Here is a 20,510-nt window from a genome sequence, read left to right as displayed (position 1 = left end):
AGTTTTTCACCCTGATACATTACCCTCATCATTAGAAAGTTTAGACTATCTGTTAATGATATGCTGTGGACTAAACTGACAGATAGATTAGTTAAGAAGTATCCCATATTGCAGTCAGTGAAAAGGCAGTATTTGTCTCCATTTAAAGTAAAGAGAAAGCAATGAAAAGTTGCTTTTTTTGTTTGTGTATCAGCTTTTTTTTGATGTCAGTTTGATTATAACAAAAAAAAAAAGAAAGACAATACTTTGAAACCAATTGTGGCAGTCATATAGTATTTCGATACGCTGTATTTTTCTCCAAAATACTGGAACATTTCAAAACAGAGGTGATGTAGTGCAGCTAAATTATTTGAAGATATATGATAAATGTATTTTATCACGTAAGTGTGCAGTGAATAACAGTAAATGTAATAGTTACATATAGTATTTAGTATCTGTATACATATTGTATACATACTTACTACCTGACTGTGACTGAGATCACCTATTTCTTATTTTTCTTACTATGATACTTTTTATTCATTTGCTTATAAATTGAACTGAAATTCATAGATTTTTAGCAGCTACATTCTCTGAAATATCTGTCCATGCCCTAACCCGAGGTTAAAAAGAATTTTTCCCATAATTTCTTGTCTGTGTTGCTGTGGGTTAGCTAGGTCTAGATACCTGAAATGCAAGCAGAGAGATTGTCTCAACTGTATTCCCAATGGCAGGCAGATTTAATTATGACTTTTTAATAACTGATGAGACATATTAACATAGATTTTGTTTGCAAAACACCTATACAGTCTTCACTTTTTTTTTTAAGGTGTCAGAGATAACAGATGAACTGGCTACATTGCCTAAAAGAGCTCAGTTAGCAGCTGCATTTATTACATACCTTTCTGCTGCTCCTGAGGATCAGAGGAAAACCAGCCTGGATGAATGGACCAAATCAGCAGGCCTTGAAAGTAATTTCTTGTGTGTGTCTGTCAGTGTCTGCTTGTAAGTAATTAAGCTTGATTGAGGAAGTGAGAAGTGCCAGTGAGTTCTAATGAACAGTTTCAATTGTTTTCATGTTTCCAAATGAAAAGTGATGATGTTTTCTTACTCAACAAATACTTGTTTATACAGACAGGCTATTTCTTAGGCTTATTCTATTAAATTATTAAGATTATAAAAACTTATAAATAATTTTATTTTTGTAGAATTTGCTTAAAAAGAAGAATTTACAAAAATCATTGTATTCGCATGAACTATTGTAAATTTGCCAATGCGTTTTGAATACATCTGCTTTTTCAGCAAGCATTTTTATTTCTGCATTAATAATATAATTAAATATTATTATGACATCAGCTAGTTATTAGTAATAAGTTCAAGCAATAAAATAATAGATTAAAGGGAAATCTACAGACCTGCACTCTGTTAGACAGAGTCTCTGCTGTATACAGAGTGGTAAATGCTTTATAATTATGCAGACTATAAATGCTGACACAAAGTTGCACTCTTTCATTTATCAGAGTTTGATTTACGGCGGTTCCTATGTACAGAAAGTGAGGAATTAGTTTGGAAAAGTGAAGGTTTGCCTTCAGATGATCTTTCAATAGAAAATGCTCTTGTCATCTTGCAGGTAAATTTGCTTTTTTTATCTTGTCTTGGAAGTATTTAAATTCTTACAAATTTCAGTAACATGACATCTGCCTGGAATTTTGAATTACTTCATTTGTGTTATTTGTTGGCATCACAGAACACACACACACAGAGAAATAAATACTTATGTACACTGGGTATTCTGTAGTACAAAGAAAAAAACAGTTAAAGAAAACACGTTTTCCTTTTTGCTTTTACAGTTTTTTTCCATATCAGTCTATTCCAGCTTAAAGTGATAGAATCAGTGGAAGATTATGTCCCATGTATGTTGACTTTGACATATAATTTCTAATACTTTTTTCTCAGAAAAAGGAAATGCTATATACAGATACCTTTCGAAACCTATATATATATTGCTAATAATACTTGAGAAAAGAAGTGGGAAAAGATTCAGTTTTATCATATAATTATGTATAGATATATAATACATAATACTGCATGATTATGTACATGATACTGTAGTCATTTATTAGATCTCCTAGCAAGTAAGTATTTAATGGCATGAGGAGAATCTGCATTTACTACAGGTGATTTGCTTAGATGATTGATGATTCTCTCAAATCAGTTGCAACCTTTTTTCAGTTTAAATTTATCTTGCTTTATCATCTTGATGGTAGATCGATAGTAGATCCTTTCTCAGTTTGATTAAAAAGGTTTTCAGTAAATACTGTCTTGTACCCTTAAAGCTACTTATGTGCTATAATAAGATCTTATTTTCATTATTTTCCTTAGTTGAATAGATTGAGCTCTTAAAAATCTCAGTGTATAAAGAGCTTTATGAAGTGCTCCCTTAGCTCAAATAATTTTCTTTGTGTACAGTTTTTTTCAGCATCCTTATAAAGCTGAAATTGGACGTGATATTTTACCAAGGTGGTCTGCAGTGTAGTTCACAAGCTTTTGTACTCATCATCTTTTGTTTCTTAAATATTGTCCATGTTTCTATGTCTTTCAGTTTGAGATCTGTGCAATTACTCAGTTTGGAATACTGGAACTCTAAAAAAAGCCCCACAGCTTGGAAGCATTTATCTATCAGACTGAACTAGAGAATTGTTGAAAATATCTGTTTAAACCTTCAGCAAATTTGCTGGCACAAAACTGGGAGATATGGCTGATATACCAAGATAATCAGAGGGCTGGTGCTCCTCTGCTATAAAGATAGGCTGACAGAGCTGGCGTTGTTCAGCCTGGGGAAGAGAAGGCTCTGGAGAGACCTCATTGCAGCCTTTCAATACTTAAAAGGGACTTATAAAAACGAGGGAGAACAAGTCTTTATATGGGCAGATAGGACAAGGGGGAAAGGTTATAAACTAAAAGATGAGAGATTTAGATTAGCTGTTAGATCTGCTTTACTTAGAGAGTAGTGAGACACTGGAACAGGTTGCTCAGAGAAGCTGTGGAAGCCCCATCCCTGGAAGTGCTCAAGGCCAGATTGGATGGGGCCCTGGGAACCTGTTCTAGTGGGTGGCATCCCTGCCTGTGGCAGGGGCTTGGAACTAGATGATATTTAAGGGCTTTCCAACCCAGCCATTCTGTGATTGAGTCTATGATACAGCAGAAGGTCAAGTGCTGCCCAGAGGTCCTTGATGGACTGGAGAAATGGACTGACCGGAACTTCGTGAAGTTCAACAAGGGGAATTGTACAGTCTTGCTCCTGGAGAACAACAACCCCATGTACCAACATGTGCTGGGAACCACCCAGCTGCAAAGCAGATTTGCAAAAAAAGGGCCTGGGTTGTACATGAGCCAGTAATGGCCCCCTTCCAAGAAGATGGTCAATCGTATCCTGGACAGCTTTAAGCAAAGTATTGGCAGCAGATCAAGGCAGGTGATCTCTCAGCACTAGGAAGGCTACACCTGGAATCCTATACCAGTTGTATGATCTTCAGCACAAGAGACATATGAATGTACTGGAGAGAGTTGATTGTAGCTTTATGCCTGCAAAATACTTGTATTCATGATTTTTTCTAAAATGCATTGAGGTCCAGAACAAGAAGTACTGTACCTTTGCCCACTAGAGGAAGAAGAAGGAAAACTAATACCTCTTCTTCTAAGTTTAAAAGCAGTTGTGAATGACAAAAGCTGTAGATTATAGTCATTGAATAGACTCCTGTTTATAGGGAAGGTGAAGAATGACCTAACTTCAGCACGACGAACACCTGAGAATTTTGGATTGCGTGCTTTTTTGTTTAAGAAATAAAATAAAAGACTTAAAATTCCTGCTCTATTTCTCTAAGCAGTTTGTTAATGAAAAAAAGATTTTAAAATATTTATGCTGTACATTTGGTAAAATAATAAACGACTCCAATTTTATTCTTAAACAAAACAGATTTTAGTAAATATACATGTATATTTTTTTCACCCTAGAGTAAAGTTTGCCCGTTTTTGATAGACCCTTCTTTCCGGGCTACTGAATGGTTGAAGACACATTTGAAGGAATCACGTTTGGAAGTTATTAACCAACAGGTGGAGTATTTACTCTTGGTCTTACAATTCTGTTCTGCTTGAGCTTTCTCTATTCCAGACTTTAGAGAGCAGTTTTTAAAGGGGTGTGGTAGCAAACACCAAAAGTGAGGTTGTATTCTATGAAGCCTATAACTTCTCATGAAAATTTATTTACTCAAGGAGGAGATCAAAGTACTGAGAATTAGAGGGTCAACATCTGGTATTACTTCTACAAAGTTTGCCTCTTTGTGCCGCCCTCTCCAAGAATATCATATTTTCTACTGAGAGCAAGATAATAACAGATTTGTAAATAGAGAGGTCTTTTGTATTCTTGGCAGTTCACTAGATTTCAGGAGTATGTGTACACTTACTCCCTATGATTTTTGTGTTATATTATCTACATTGGAAAGAGTAAGTTTGATTTCAGTTTGAGACTAAGGTACCTAAAATTAATTGTCTACCTGTAACTGTTTTCGTGGGTGGTAACGTGTGGCTCGGTTGTACACACATAGGCAGGCATCTAGTGCTGTTCAGAAGTCCCTTATTGAACCCCACCTGGCCTCAAGTTATTGCTTCAGCAGAATGTAGGTCTTGCACAGAACCCTGCTGCTCTGTGCAGGCCTTGAAGATTGTCTCTGATGGTAGTATCTTTGGGTAATTGATTGTTTCTCCTGCCAGCTGATTAGCCTGATTACCTTTTAGACTCTGTTGTCTGCATTGACTAATGTAATCTTAAACACCACAAGCATGTTTAAACACCTACAGCAAAAGACTGCATTTAGACTTCTTAATACCAACGTGAATCCTGTCTGTAGATCTTGATTCAGTTTTCAGATATAGCTACATACTAACATTTGAAGTGTGTTAACTGGCCAGGACTTCTAGGTACACCTAACAGAAATGATGGTAGACCTGCTCTTTTCTGGTGCAGCACTTGAAGATCTAGGCATATTAAATAGCTTTTCTTTATGTCAGTATCTGAGTAGATCAAATTTATTTGAACTAAACACTTGTGGCTAAACCTGAAATATCATTTGATGCCTGTAATAGAATTTTTCAGCTGTACTACGGATTTCTAGATTTAGACTACTTGTTATAATGCCTTCCTACTCATTCTGAGGTGTTTATGTTATTTGCCCAGGACACCAACTTCGTAACTGCTCTGGAGCTGGCAGTGAGATTTGGGAAAACACTTATTATACAGGAAATGGATGGAGTGGAGCCTGTACTTTACCCATTGCTAAGAAAAGATCTCATTGCTCAAGGTAAATGACCAAGATCTTTACAAATGCTTCCTCAAAGCTTTTGTAGTTTACATCCATATGGGATGTAAAACTTGATTTTTCTGAAAACTTGAGTATTGTGCAATTTTTTACCTCTTTAGTATTAATCTGTTGCTAACATTTCAGTGCAAAAAATATGTTGGAAATATGTTCTTGTTTAGTAAGTGGAAAAATACTGAAATGTATTTAGAGAGTTTTTAACTGGATTTAGAATAAAGTGTTTTTATCAACCCTTCAGAATTTAAAGTTAATTTCTAGTGATAATTTCAAATGCATAGTTTTACTTGGAAACTTGGGCCTTAAATAGACCAGAAGTTACACAGCTGGCTGTGCAATTAGAAATCAGAGTTTTAGAATACTGGTGTTGCTGTTTCTCTTTCAGTTGTCTGAAACTAAAGAAGGCACACAGGTCTGTCCCTGATGTGCCTTTGGAATGAGGAGGGTTGTAGATATCAGCAAAATGTTGGAATTTGGTGAAAGGTGTCCCTTAACTGATGCAATGAAAGGGAAACCCCCCAGCATTTGTTATGCAGTATCTCTGCTTTGGACAGATAATGTACTCTATATAACTCTATATAAAACTTCTTTGGATTTAGTTGCTTTAATAACGACTGATATGAAAATTTGTGTTAAAAGTTTAGCAAAAATAAATAGCAATTATATAAGTATCCCAGCATGAATTTTGTTGAATTATATTACATGTTTTCAAATTAAATCACAAGAACTGAGTGGATTAACAAATACAGCAATATCTGTTTTAAATACTGTCTAACTTACTGTAATTATAATAGTTTTACATTATCCTTTGTAATTATATTTCTGCCTCAAGTTGTAATTCCTCAGCATGTACCACAGCCTATGCATGTAATTTACAGTATGAGCTTTGGCTACTGAAAAAAGCTCAAGACTTTTTTTGTTGTTGTTTCATCAACCATTGAGATCTAATAATGCATGAGGTAACAGTAATGCTTTAAATGTAAGTACATTTAATGTACTTATTATTAATTAAAACAAATGTAATAGGATTCTTATATACATTTATCTCCAATATCAGAAAGATCTGTTTAGTGAAAAGAAAGTTACTTTAAATCATTCTTCCATTACAGATGTACCTGCTTGTTTATTCTCAGTAAAAGAGTACCAGTAAAGTGGTGACTTCAGGGTTCTGTGGGGGGTTAGGTAGAACATCGTTACAAATTTTTTTTGCCCCTCCAGTTTCTGCTGAATTTTGGAAAGGAGAGATACAGTATTGCAGACATCTTAATTGATTTTATTCAAGAAATCAAATTGAGAGATGAATATGTCTGCAAAACTGTGGAGAAAGTAGATTAAATTCAAATATACTCATTTATTCAGGGAAATTGCTTATAACACTCAGACATCCTATTTACTTGTTAATGGGCTATGTTAATGCTAGGTCTGTGCAGGTCCAGTCTAGGGAGCTGTTATTTGAAAAGGAGAATGGGTCACTGTTTGAATCTTTTCTGTCACTTCACAAGCAAGCACACACTCCTTCTCTTTGTCAAAATGTGGAGGTGGGAGCCTATCTGCATTATTTTGCTTGTGATGACTGTACATCTCTTCATTACTTGGAATGAAACATTAAGAAAAATGTGAATATATGTACTGCAATAAATTCGTCTTTGTACAGCTTCCATTTTCTCTTTGACATTTTTACAACACAGTCCTGAAATTTATTGTGATCCTTGGCATAGAAGCAAAATTGATATGTGATTTTCATCTCTACCAGTGTTTTAGCAAGAGATTTATATTTCTGATCTACAATCAGTGCTAAAAATAGAGAAGCACCTAACTATGCCATCTTGGACATTTTTCTGGAATGGGAATTTTCACTTGTTAACTTTTCATCTTATAATTCTGTTCTTATTTCTTTTCAGTATCAGGAGGCAAAGTCTTATTCTAATCATATGATTGTTTGAGTCTATTATTTTCTAACCTTGCTAGACTGCAAATCTGGGGTTGGAGGGGGATGGTGAGGGGCCATACATGTAATTTTATTCTGTGACAGGCATATTGAGAAATATTAGGAGTATAAACAGATTGAAACCATGACATCAATTATTTAATAAATTGTTTCTTTCATATTATGATTAAATTGTGTTTATAATAAGACAAATTTATGGGACATTTCTTGATGTAATATTTTTTTTCAATCTAATATCTAGATATCGCAACATGTTTAGTTTCATGGACTTGCTCTATAACAATTATCATAGAAAGTAACATTTTAATAGAATTATGATTATACAGAAACATCAACCTTCTACAAATAAATGTAACAGATCCAAAGATGAAATCTAATGGATTTGGATCATATTCAGAAAATGTTGAACCATTTTAATTATCAAATATATAATTATGGCTAGTATGTTTTGCTAGAGTGGTATACAGTTGTGGAAATGTAAGTGAATATGTTTAAATTATGACAGGTTTCTTACACGTAAGGGGGATTCTCCAGTGGATCTTCTATGGTTTTTTGTCTCCTATTCATGGTTTGAAGATTTCAAAGATTTGTTAATATTACTTTTACTTCAATTGTATTTTTTACCATTTAGTCTTTGTGTGATGGGTAAGGATCATTAAACTACTCAGGTGTATTAAATATTCTCACTATTTAGCTGTCCTATACTAGTGCTATCTTATTCCTTTTTTTCTCTAACAACGCAGGTTGGGATATGTTCCTTGAATTTTTTAAATTTGTATTTCTTTCAAAAAAGTTTATAAATAAATCTTCTAAAATTCATTTACATCTCATCATCATAAAGTATTACACGAATACCATTATTTTACAATGATGTTTCTTGATGATGATTTTACAATGTTCCAATCAGAGTGCATATAACGTCTGCTTATTATTTACAGGACCCCGTTATGCTATACAAATAGGTGAAAAAACAATAGATTATAATGAAGATTTCCGTCTTTTTCTGTCAACAAGAAACCCCAATCCCTTCATTCCGCCTGATGCTTCTTCTATTGTTACAGAAGTAAACTTTACCACAACAGCAAGTGGCCTAAGAGGACAGGTAGGCATTTAGAATAAAAATAGTGTATATGTATAGTGCACATGCATAGATGCATCCAGTGTCTGGAAGAAGCCCTATGGTGCAGTTTGTGTTAATGGTCATGGAGGTATTTTTTTAGCTCACAAATATAAATAGTAAAATCAAAGCTAAAATTAAATTTAAATTTTAAAATCTTGTTTTTATGCACTTTGGAACCAAGTATTGAGTTCAACAGAGAAAATTAAAATTGTCTCATGTACTTCAGTTGCAACAGATTAATTGGTAAGCCTCTGCTTTCTGTTCAAGATACATTTATGGTACCATGGAAACATTTCTGTTGCAGCTCTCTAGTGTCCTACTTACAGAATAATGCTAGTACCATCAAAATTTTGTGTACAGGAAAAACGTAGTGAAATTGAAACACTGTATATTTTACTTCCTCCAAAATGCTAGTAGCTTTTGAGGTTTTCTCTATAAAATTTAGGAAGCAAAATGTAACATTCAAATGGAAGAAAGAGAAAAAAAAAGGGAAATTAAGGGAAATAAACCCCCTCTATATTTGGTATGAAACAAGTTTTTCCACACTAATGAGGCTTAGAATAGGATGTAGGTAAGATGTTGATAAGATGCAATTCAAAATGTGAAGCACAGATACCTGTATCGATTTCCTCCTTCCACTGGAGGTAGGGAATTGACATCATGCAATGTAACCATGAAAATTGACCCCCTTTTGAAGTGGAAATGCAGAAAAACCAACTTTGTTTTCTCTCTGTTAGGAGGAGAGAGGTTTGATTCGTAGGCATGTTGGAAAGAAATTTGCTGCCATTCTTTCCAATTTGTGCTTTCCTACATCACCTGATGTAGGAAATACGTATCTGATAACAATACATGCGAAAGTGAAGACTACCAATCATTTAAACATGCATGTAATTCAGATTGAGGTGCAAAGGTTTAGGTCTAAGCATGAAACATTGTGAATTAGTGTCCTCAATAAAGTCATCCAGAGCCTCCTTGAGATGCTCTGGAGTATCTCACCTGGCTTGCATCTGCTGTTATACTCAAGGCATGATTCACAGTAGTTCCTGGATTATCCTGGCCACTACAGGATATGCTGGATATGTACACAGATTTAAAGCTATTCGATGTCTACTGGAACTGAGTAAACCCACAGAAATCTACTTTCAAAAAGATAGCAGTATATATTCTATATGATGAATGAGTATATATTGTGCTATATAACTAATGAATACATATTTTGAAATATTAAAGTGTTTCTTATCCTGCTGAATAATCTTCTTTGTTTTTAGCTTTTGGCTTTAACTATTCAGCATGAAAAACCTGATTTGGAAGAGCAGAAAACGAAACTGTTGCAACAGGAAGAAGATAAGAAGATACAGCTAGCTAAACTTGAGGATTCTCTTTTGGAGGTAAAATAAATTTACATCTTTTGTATCTGTTATACCAAAAAATAGTGTTCATATTGTTATGTATTTGAAAGAAACTATACTGTTTCTTTTTCAAATTATGGGTTTTAACTGAAGCCACATTTTGTGAATCATGTCAAATATACTTTCAAGTTGAGAAATGATCCTGTGTAGTGAAAGGAAAAAAAAATCCCAGTACAAAATGGAAGGATTGTTGAGAGACATTTAAAATTTTAAAACTCCACAATTATTTCTAACTAACTAAGCTGTTAGTTTTTATAGATTAGACTGGCCATTTATTAGTCTGGCCTACAAGAGAGCTGGAGAGGGACTTATTACAAGGGCATGTAGTGATAGGACAAGGGGGGATGGCTTCCAACTAAAAGAGGGTACTTTTAGATTAGATATTAGGAAGAAATTCTTTGCTGTGAGGGTGGTGAGGCACTGGAACTCGTTGCCCAGAGAACTTGTGTGCCTCATCCCTGTTCAAGTGTTCAAGGCCAGATTGGATGGGGCTTTGAGCAGACTGGTCTAGTGGAAGATGTTGCTGCTCATAGCAGGGGGTTTGGAAGGTCCCTTCCAACCCAAACTGTTCTATGATTCTATGATTGATAGCTCTGTTTTAGAATTTTGTACATAATTATCTGATGTGATTTGAATTTCAGCATTTGCTGTCCCTATTAAACTCCTTATTAATTCTCAAATACTAAGCTCAGCCCTTTCTTAAAACTGTGATAGGGCAGCTTTCTCTTATAGGAAGAGGGGAACTTGCTCTCTAAAAAAATTTCATGTCCAAATTTAATCATTTTTAGCATCTTATTTTCTACCAGAAACTGAGACTTCAGGGATACCACTATTTGACCTTTTAGAACAGACTTTTTTTGTTATCTTGGAACTCCAAGATTTTTTACATTTGTCTGATCTGAGTTACCAAGCACAAAACTTAAGATAGCTGATACCTAAGATATTTGCAACAAAAAGTGGCCAAGTGTTAACACCGAGTTGGTTTCAACTTCGGAATTCTAGTTAGCACTGAAATCAGAATACTCTATGACCCCAAAGATAGAAAGCTAAGGCTCAGTGGAAACTGGCAGGTGCTACATGGACTTTGTCAACAAAGAAATCAGTGCTGAAGGTGGTCTAGCTAAATTCAAGTTAAACTTAAAGCAACATTACCATTCCATCTGAAGTACTGTACTGGTTTTCTTCTGAAAGCCTTGGAGTAAAGACATAGGTGCTGTGGTGATCTTGTAGCTTACAGTGTGATTCCTCGTAGCAAAATTGGATTCCTTGAATGCTGTCCTACAGGTGGTTGTTCAGAACTGACCTGACTGACAAGAAGCCAATTTTCTGTTGCTGTCTAACTAAAAAAAAATGTATTGAAGTATATTTACTGAGGGTTAGTAAAAAACATGTATTATTAGGGAATCATTCAAGCTTTTGCCACTTCTTGGAAGTGAAATTAATTGCACGGGAGAACTCAGGGAAAATGTGAGGCAATCTCAAGGATTTTGAGGTAATCTCTGATTACAAAACTGAAATTTTTGTGATGTAAATATTTGTCTCAGTTGAAAATGAGAACTAGATTGTATAGGGGATAGTGGAATGTTTTTGAAGGAAAATGAATTTTTGAATGACTGGGTACAGGAAGTTGTTACGAGTAGCTTCAGGTTAAATTGGAAGTTAAATGGAAATTTACCATGGAGATTTTAATGCCTAAGACCCTGATCATAGAAAGCATTCTGAAAAGCTTGCTGATGACTTACGTTTCAGAACCTGGCAATCTGGATTTTTGGAGTACCTTCTTGAGTTTTATTTTCCATGCTTCTTTAAAACATCATCTGAGTTTTTGGAATAACCATCTGTTCAGAAATATGTAGAGGTCAGAAAGATGGACAGCTTCCAAAATAGTTACTTTACAGGATTGTTTGGTTTTGGTTTTTTTTTTAACGTGACATAAATTACTTTTTTTTTTTTTCCAGACACTTGCCACATCACAAGGCAATATACTAGAAAATAAGGATCTGATAGAGTCTCTGAATCAAACTAAAGCAAGTAGTGCAGTCATCCAAGAATCGCTGGCTGAATCTCACAGACTTCAGACTTTCCTTGATAAGGTAGAAGAATATTTTAATCTTTTATTACTGTTTTTTTCCTGCTAAAAATAGTCATCTTCTATATACAGAAGACACATATATCCACAGGAATATAAGATAAATAACATATTAAATTAACTTTTCTGAGTAAATGATATTTGGGATAAGCAAGCACAGGTAGTATTTTTGTTAATTAAATTGCTTAGTTTTACACATGCTGAATAATTACACAATTTAAAGTCCACCAGTTTGAGTTAAAGGGTGTTTGGCAGGTAACGAGGTTTGACTTCATTTTACCATCCTCTGTTGCAAACATTCTGGATCATATTGATGTTTTTACTTAATATATGCCTTTCTCTTGGAAAAGTTTAGTTTAAAATTTTCCATTGAATTTTGAGATATGTTCTGTTGTGGGAAGAGACCTCAGTGCCCTAGGGATTTATTTCCATCATATTCTTAATTTTAAAAAAGTTTCCAATTTGGAAATCAAAAAGTATTGAAATCTTGAGTTCTGGTCCCTCAATTTGGAGAATTGGAAAGGATTCAGTTTCCTAAAACAGTGGGAATCATCCACATGTTTTTTTTGATGGGATGAGTAATAGTTTATGCAATAAGCAGCAGGTGGCAGTAATGCACCGAGTTTTTATGTGTGTGTTGTTTTTCTCTGCAGGAGAGGGACTCCTATCTCCCTTTGGCCGAGAGTGCCAGCAAGATGTACTTCATTATCTCTGACTTGTCCAAAATTAATAATATGTACCGCTTTAGTTTGGCGGCTTTCCTGCGACTTTTCCAAAGGGCTCTGCAAACCAAGCAGGTATTTTCTCTTCTGAAGCTCCTAATGCTGCAGAAGAATCAATCTGCTTTGATCCTTAGAATTTATTAGCTTCTCTGGACATTTTAAAAAAAAAGTTATAATAAATGTTGATGAAATGTATAATAAGTAGTTATGCTGAACTGTTGTGCTTTAGATATTCAGAATCCATGCACATGGAATTTTAAATTATTTTACGTTGCATATAAATCAGGGTATTGCTGTGCCAACTGAAAGCAGAATAACTCCTATTTGTGATTTCAGACTTGCTCTTTGTCTAAGATGAACTAGGAAAACAAAGGTTGATTATAACTTTACTGAAGGCTTTATTTAAATGAATTAATGATCTAATCTGCTAATAATGCTAATTTTATCAACAAAGGGTAGAATAAGAAAATACCTATATATCTACAGGGCTCAGTTACGCAAAGGAAGATCAAAATTTTGTCTGCTTTTATACAGTTTGTAAGCATGCCTTATTGAAAATGTAATTTTTATTTTTCTTTGTTGTGATGGCCTGTATATCCTTATTAGAGCACAGAAATAATTTATTCCTTGTCACTAAACTGTTTAGATCTAAATACCCACACTGAGTAATGATGCATTTTATTTTTATACAGTGTCTCCAAAATTCATCGTATTTCTCTTTGTTTTTACTTTAAAAAGACATTCACCAACCTTTCATCATGTCTCCTTTGGATTCCCCTTTATGGTGACATCCATGGTTTACAACTTCCCTTCAGCTTCAGTCATATCAGGAACACAGTTCTAACTATGTGAACTTGCCCTCTTTAAAGTTCTTATTTCTTCTTTTCGACAACATGAGGTTTTAACTTCTTTTTTCTTACTTCACACTTCTTTATAATTTCTTTTTTTCCTGCCTATTATGTTACCATATTAAAGCTCAACTTCTGGTTTTGCCTTCATTACCTTCTTTCTTTTTCCTCTATCCAGTTCTTAATTTTTGAATCTTTTAGGCATGGGAAAGGTATTAGTCAAGTCAATTGTCCAGTTGCCCTCCTTAAACTCATCTTTTCAAATTCCAGCATGGTAGAAAGGAACTTATACTATCTGTTACACATTCCATGCCTCCCAGCCCGTTTCTTCTTTTGTCCTGTATTTTTTTCACTTTTTTCATGTTAGAATTAGTTTTTCAGTCTTGACCTTTGAAGGACAGGGTACACTTACTATTTTCTACAACGTTCATTTCATTTGGGCCAGATTTGGCCAGAAGTTTAGTAACTACACTTAACATCAACATACCTGTTTACTAGTATTAAATGTAGTAATTCAATGCCTAAGCAATTTTTTACCTAGTGAAAACTATGGGATTTCAAGAATATTAATGTTAGGAGAAGAAACTTTTCTCTCATTCTTTGTATATTTACCTTATACAAAGTTGTATAATGTTCATAATCAAAATATTCAGGCCCAAAATATTTATTTCTTAATACTTCAGCATGAATTTCTCATTTAATCATCTACTGATTGATAGGTGCAGCTGAATTTAATAATATGTTTTTAGAACTGGTGTCATGTAGCATCCAGATTATTTGTGGCATTTATCTGAAATTTACAAAGTACATAAAAAATTTTTTACTTCCACATGAATTTTTGGAACCCAAAATTTCTTTTTTAGGATTCAAGTAACACTGAGGAAAGAATCAAGTTGCTTATTGGCTCATTGAAACATGCCGTGTATGAATATGTTTGTCGTTGTTTGTTTAAGGTAAGATTGTATTTTTTCTGACTTAAGACAGTGCACTGGGTTTGAAAGTATTCTTTCAGCAGCCAACACTTGATCTACTTCAAATAGGCAGTACTGTGTAATAGATACAAAAAATTACACTATCAATATTTAACATGCAAAATGAGGAGGACTAACAATTAGGATACGACAAAATTAATATTGCTTATGGACATTTTTCCACAGAGCTCCTCATTTTGGCTTCATAGCCAGTCCTGGTCTTTGCCGTCTCCTGAGCACTTTTTTTTCCTGTTTGCTCTTACTTCTTGCATTCCTTAGTATGAGTGTTTGACCTAGCTGTCATGATAAGGTTTTGTGTGATTATTTGGGGGTTTTTTGTATTTTTTTTTTTTTTAAAGGAAACAAAAGTGATTGTGGTAGATTGACAGTTGGACTTGATAATCTTAAAGGTCTCTTGCAACCTTGATGATTCTATGATTCTAAAAAAAACCCATATTGTGATATTCTCCTTTCTCTTTTCTCAACCTGTCCCAAATCTCTACCTGCTACCTTGTTTGTTTCCATCTGTTCCCTTGTTCCTCCATGTGATGTTCCTAATGTGTTTCTTCTTTATGTCAGTCAGGTATCTTTTCTCTTCTTGCTTTCTTATTGAAAACCTAGGATAGATATGCCTTTAATTTTCTGTTTTAAGTTTTACTTTCATGTGGAACTATCATGACAAGAGGTATTTGTCTCATAATACCAGCCTGAAGAATGCACAGTAGGTCTGCATAGATGGTTTGAGTAGTAGTAGAAATTACACAAGTCTGGAGTTTGATCAGTGAGAATGGAGAGATCTTGAAAATTTTACACCAATCCTCCCCTCTCCCCCAATCTAGCAACATTTTATTTAAGGTACAGAGGTAGCAGATATTTCTTAGAAATTTTGTTTATCAAAGTCCAAGGGGATTCTCATGGAATGTTCTCATCATATTTAATGTCTGCATTTGAAGTCATGAGTATGTGAAGCGTTCCACTAAGTCATTATGTCTTGTGAATATTGGAAGGCAGCAATTTTTGCACATAAGAAAAGAGCAGAGATTTCAAGTGTAGGGCACAGAGGGGAGATTTCTCGTAGGAAGGATTTTAACTGTGAGCATTCATATTGGAGTTTAGAAAATACTGAAAGTCTGTTACTGTGCAGCTTCAGACTAATGGTCCATCCAGCTTAATATTGTGTTCTAATAGCTGAGAGAAAAAATAAGCTCCTCACACCATCAACAATTCACTACTACTTCCACCTTTTATCCATGAAAATTTTTAAAGACTGCTGTGACACTGAGGCTTTACTCGTGTCTTCATAAAAGGTATAGCTGATACAAGTTTATATGTTTTTAACCATGTTAGAATTGGGAAGGATGTTTTTTTCTGTCTGTGGTTAATATCTATGTGTGTACCTAGGCTTCATGTATGCTACTAAGTGAAGCTGTGCCCAGAAATTTTCCTGAGCACTGGAATTCACCCACTTGTACTGTTACTTTGTCAAAATAGTTTCTGTTACAGTTAATATTCTTTCAAACAATTTTCATTCAAATTTTGGATACTGAATCATCCAGGGACTATCCTAATAGGCAGTTTGGATTTGAATTTGCTTGCAGACCTTGTCTGAGAAGATGAAAGAGTTGAGTGGTGTAGTTTGTTCTCAGTGTCATGTAATGTTCATGGACGTATTTTATTTATCGGTAAAATGAGACCTCCAGTGCCTTACAGAGTTTGACACTAATGCCTAGTAGGGACCTATTTGTCACCCACTCCACTGACCACTTTGGGTTAGTCTCTCAGTTGCAAAGGTATGTAGCAATTTTGCATTAAGGTATATGTCATTAAGTCATTACTATGGAATTAGAGATCACTTATGTTGCTAATGTTGCTTATAAAAAAAAGCAGGTGACTTTTGCCGAGCATATAAATACATTTTTATTGCTTTTATTTCAGGCTGATCAGCTGATGTTTGCTCTACATTTTGTACGAGGAATGCACCCTGAACTTTTTCAAGAAAATGTAAGTGCTAGAGAAGAAAATCCCCAAGTATTTTGCTTAAATGTAATATGAACAGTAAATAAGTAGATAAAAAGTTTTTGTCAGTAAGTATAGGACTTACTTATATTTGTCTATAGTGTAGTTGAATTACTTCTGTAAAATCTGACTGCAGTGAAACAATATGCATAATTGACTTAATGCATTTGCTTAAGTGTGGCTGATTAACCTGAGTCAAGACATATTTAATTTTCTAAAATATCTACATGGAATGGAGAGACAAAACTATGGCTTTGTGTACTAGAAGCTGGAGACCAGAAGGAGTCGATGTAGTAGATGACAGTTCAATAGAGGAGAGTCCATTATAGGGTAAAAGGTAAAAATCAGACAATACCTTTGAAGGATGTAATGGAATTTGATTATATGAAGCATAGGAGCTCAAGGTACAAGGTTTAAGAAAGGTTGGTTGAAACCTCTCGATGTTATGATTGCAATGTAGTTCTAATGCAGACATATGGATTGACAAAGTAAAATCCCACTCTTTCAGCAATGATAAAAATAAATTAATCTAGTTGGTAGAAGCATATCCTGGTTACTCTTCATTATTAGAAGTTCCCTATTTCATCTTCATTATTTCTTTTGGGCTTCTGAAAATATCTTGCTTTGTCTTTCTTAAGTTTCTAAAGTCATGATGGCAGCAACTTGCAAATAGTTTTCTGACTGATTTAAAGCTTGGCTTCTTAAGTGTTTGTAAGTACAGCCTTATGTGTTGGTTTCTATTATTTAGCATGCATTTCCATCAGCTGTTAGAGCTCTTAGAGAGCTTAATCTAGTTTATATATAATGCCCATTTCTACACTGAGTACTCAAGGATGAAACCAGGCAAATAATATCAGTAATTTCTTACTTCTCTGAAAGGTAGAAGTTATTTTAATTAAATTGTTAAGAGAAGAGTGCTTGTGCAAAATATTTAGTTAGGAAAATGAAGCTGAAATGGTTATTCTTTTAAAGTTATTTCTTTTAAAGCTTTTAATGTGATGAGACTAGAATTTGATTATTATGCTGCTAGAGAATTTAGTGTTCTAAGTCCCTCTCCCAAAAGAGTTCAACCTTCTGCAGTTTTGAATTTTTTGCATAGTGATGAGGATTTTATAGTACAACTAAAACAGTATATTATAGAATGCCTTGGGTTTTAGTAGAAACATTCTCTTTTTGAATCAATACGTATAGATTTTTCTGTGGTAGTTTATGTGCCTCTGCAGATTATACTTTTGCTTTTCTTCATAAAAATATTACATAATTTTTGGTTTTAAAAATACTTCATGTATTTTTCTGTGCACAAGCATTTTCTTTGTCATTGGGAGAGGAACTTCAGTTTGTAACTGAAAGAGAGAGCTGTTTCAAGACTCAACTAGATGGGTGTAAAAAACTATTCTGTGGTTTGTATCAGTAGTACTACTACTAGTCAAAAACCTTTATCACAGAATTATAGATTCTGATTATACAAAAATTTCGATACTTATGAAAAAATTTTAGTATATTTCTTGCCACCTCCAAATAGAGCATTATGTATTTTGTGGTGTTTTTAAATAATTACCTAATCTGTCTTAAAATGATTAAAAGCTGCCGTCCTGGATACATATACCAATTCTAAAAGATTTAATCATATATAAATTTAACTTAACGTTTCTCTTTTTAGTGCAACCAAAGTATTTGTAATGTCATTCTATTATATTAAGTATGCCCCCTGTTCTAAAACCTGCCATCTGCTGGATACTGTAACATGAAACACTGTTGAATCATAGATTCTGTAGCTATGTCTTGTATGTGGGCTGCTGATGCCCTGTCAGGCCCTGTCCTTGCCAGCAACATTTGTTACTTCTTGGTAGTTGATAGTTAGTCTATAGGGTGGGAGCTGTGGGTGCTTAGAAGGTATAGGACTTCCCCTCTGCTTCTTTATCTTGTAAAGCACTGCAGTCACTTAGCCTGGATTCTGCAAAGGGAATTAGCATTTTTAAAATGTCTTAGAACTCTTTCAGAATCTAGGATTTAATTTGTTTATCATCCTGGTGCATTACATAACAACCTTTATTCTTAAAGATATCTTGTGACTGATCTGAGTTATTATTTATTCCCCTAGGAATGGGAGACTTTTACAGGTGTGATCATTGGAGATACCATAAGAAAATCAGTAAGCTACATTTATTTGCATATTTTGAAATAAGGAATATTTACTTTAATCCTAAAAAATTAAACTTGTATTTTTACTATATTGTTTAATTATTTGTATTCATATATTAAAGAAATAAGTAGCTTCTCACATAGTAGTATAAAAATATGAATTTTTAAAAACCTTTTTGTACATGGAAACTAATTTTCTAATTTACATAACTTTTTGCCTTTTTTGCTTTTCTTATTTTCTTTTTCTTTTACCAGGATTACAATTTGTAACTGTATGTTTGAGGAGGTTTTCAGCCCTCTTCTGTGACTAAAATCAACATTTCTGAATCCCTCTTTCTCTAGGAGTCATATATGAGTTGTTTTTGCGTGAATTAATGGAATTGTCCACACACTTTGCTGACTTTTACTTGCGTTTTCCTTAGTCTCTAGTTCTACATCTGGAGATGTATTTATATGTTTTCCTAGGTGACTGAGCAAGCTTAAGAAACTTTCTTTGCATGCCTGATCAAGCATGCTGTAGTTTACTAAGTGTCTCTCAGTTCTGTATACTTTTAACATAACATTCCAGTAGAAAAGACTAGAGAAAAAAGCTGAGGTTTCCATAATCTTGCCCATTATAACTCTTCTTTGAGCCAAATATTTTGGCAAAGGTTTTGAAAAATGTTTTTAGGAAACAAGACCACAATCAGGAATCATGAGCCCAGTCTTTGCCTCCTGTTTTGCTTTTCTCCACTTTTCCTTCATTCACAGTCAGGGTAGTTCATTCAGCTCACAATTCATCGTTCACAATTACTCTTAACCTATAACCTTGTTTAAATACTTATCAGGGTATCTTGTATGTTAAACGGTACAAGACTATGACCAGTGTGAGTACCTTGATTTTAGATACTCATGACAGTAGGTGTGTTCCCATGCGTGGTGGCAGAAATGGCAAGTCACTTAAAACACGATGTATTACTCAGGTTTTCTCAGGCAACTGGTTCCTGAAATGATCCTTAAAGTCCATTTTCTCTAGCCATTAGAGGACTTTACTACAGGTTTTGCATTTCAGTGTGATTGCAGAAGTTCCCCTTCATCTCTATGGAGTCTTTGTAATTCAATTAAATGTCAGTGAACTGGGTGATTGTCAAGTATTTTCTTGTGTAGGTAATTTTCAAACTATGTGAGATCTGATTGTATAATGGAATTTAATACCAGTCTTACCCACCTAACACACAACCCATAGACTTTGGAAAGACTGTGCATATGCATCCATCACCCCAATTCTAACTGGAATGTATGTTACAGACCCATCTCAAGTTTATTTCTACAGTTGCTTCTGAGTTTTCTGGTTTTGTTCTTTCTCAGACTTCATGACTCAGGGCCAAGGTATCCTTTCACAAGAAACCTGCTATTTTTTTCTGCTGAACATTTAAGATTACTTTTGAAGTTGCTCAGTGGTTGAGAAATCCAAATACATTTCCATGCAGAGACCGTCAGACTGGTTAATGAGTACTGTAAGATTTTTTAATAAAAAATCATGTAATGAATACACTGGAGCTTAAGCCGTGTTGTTCATCCTTAGAATTTTTTCCAACCCAAAAACCTAAAGAGCAGAAAAACAGAGCTGTGGCCAAACTTTATCAGTGTAGAGATGTTCAGAAGTGATGTTTTGCCTAGTGAATTACCCCAAAATTGCTCTTGCGTGAAGAACCATCTTCTTTGAGGCTGCAAATATGTGCAATGGAGTTGTTTCTTGAAGTCAGTTGCTCAGAGCGCATATGGAGATAGGCACTAATTTCTGTCAATTGTTTTTAATGAAAAACTACTTAGAATTGAGTGCATCATAAGGATACTCTAAATAATAAAGTATTTTCAGGCTCAAGTAGCTAAGCAAATCTTACTGTGAACAGTA

At 34.3% G+C, this 20,510-nt stretch overlaps 1 protein-coding gene across 1 annotated transcript in view; it reads left to right on the top strand.

Moving 5' to 3' along the window:
- The window catches only part of DYNC2H1 (dynein cytoplasmic 2 heavy chain 1), a 161,271-nt gene that overhangs the window by 62,000 nt on the left and 78,761 nt on the right, over window positions 1–20,510 (top strand). The window contains exons 62-72 of the mRNA XM_017815950.1: window positions 809–950; window positions 1,500–1,609; window positions 3,994–4,092; window positions 5,213–5,336; window positions 8,238–8,401; window positions 9,688–9,807; window positions 11,787–11,921; window positions 12,571–12,714; window positions 14,351–14,440; window positions 16,394–16,459; window positions 18,576–18,626. Of these exons, the coding sequence (XP_017671439.1) occupies window positions 809–950; window positions 1,500–1,609; window positions 3,994–4,092; window positions 5,213–5,336; window positions 8,238–8,401; window positions 9,688–9,807; window positions 11,787–11,921; window positions 12,571–12,714; window positions 14,351–14,440; window positions 16,394–16,459; window positions 18,576–18,626 (1,245 nt within the window). The remainder of the gene's footprint in view (window positions 1–808; window positions 951–1,499; window positions 1,610–3,993; window positions 4,093–5,212; window positions 5,337–8,237; window positions 8,402–9,687; window positions 9,808–11,786; window positions 11,922–12,570; window positions 12,715–14,350; window positions 14,441–16,393; window positions 16,460–18,575; window positions 18,627–20,510) is intronic.

Source organism: Lepidothrix coronata, unplaced genomic scaffold, assembly GCF_001604755.1.
Source record: "Lepidothrix coronata isolate B3197 unplaced genomic scaffold, Lepidothrix_coronata-1.0 Scaffold53, whole genome shotgun sequence".
NCBI lineage: Eukaryota > Metazoa > Chordata > Aves > Passeriformes > Pipridae > Lepidothrix > Lepidothrix coronata.
Note: the sequence above shows the minus strand (reverse complement) of the source record. Positions and strands in the feature narration are given on the sequence as shown.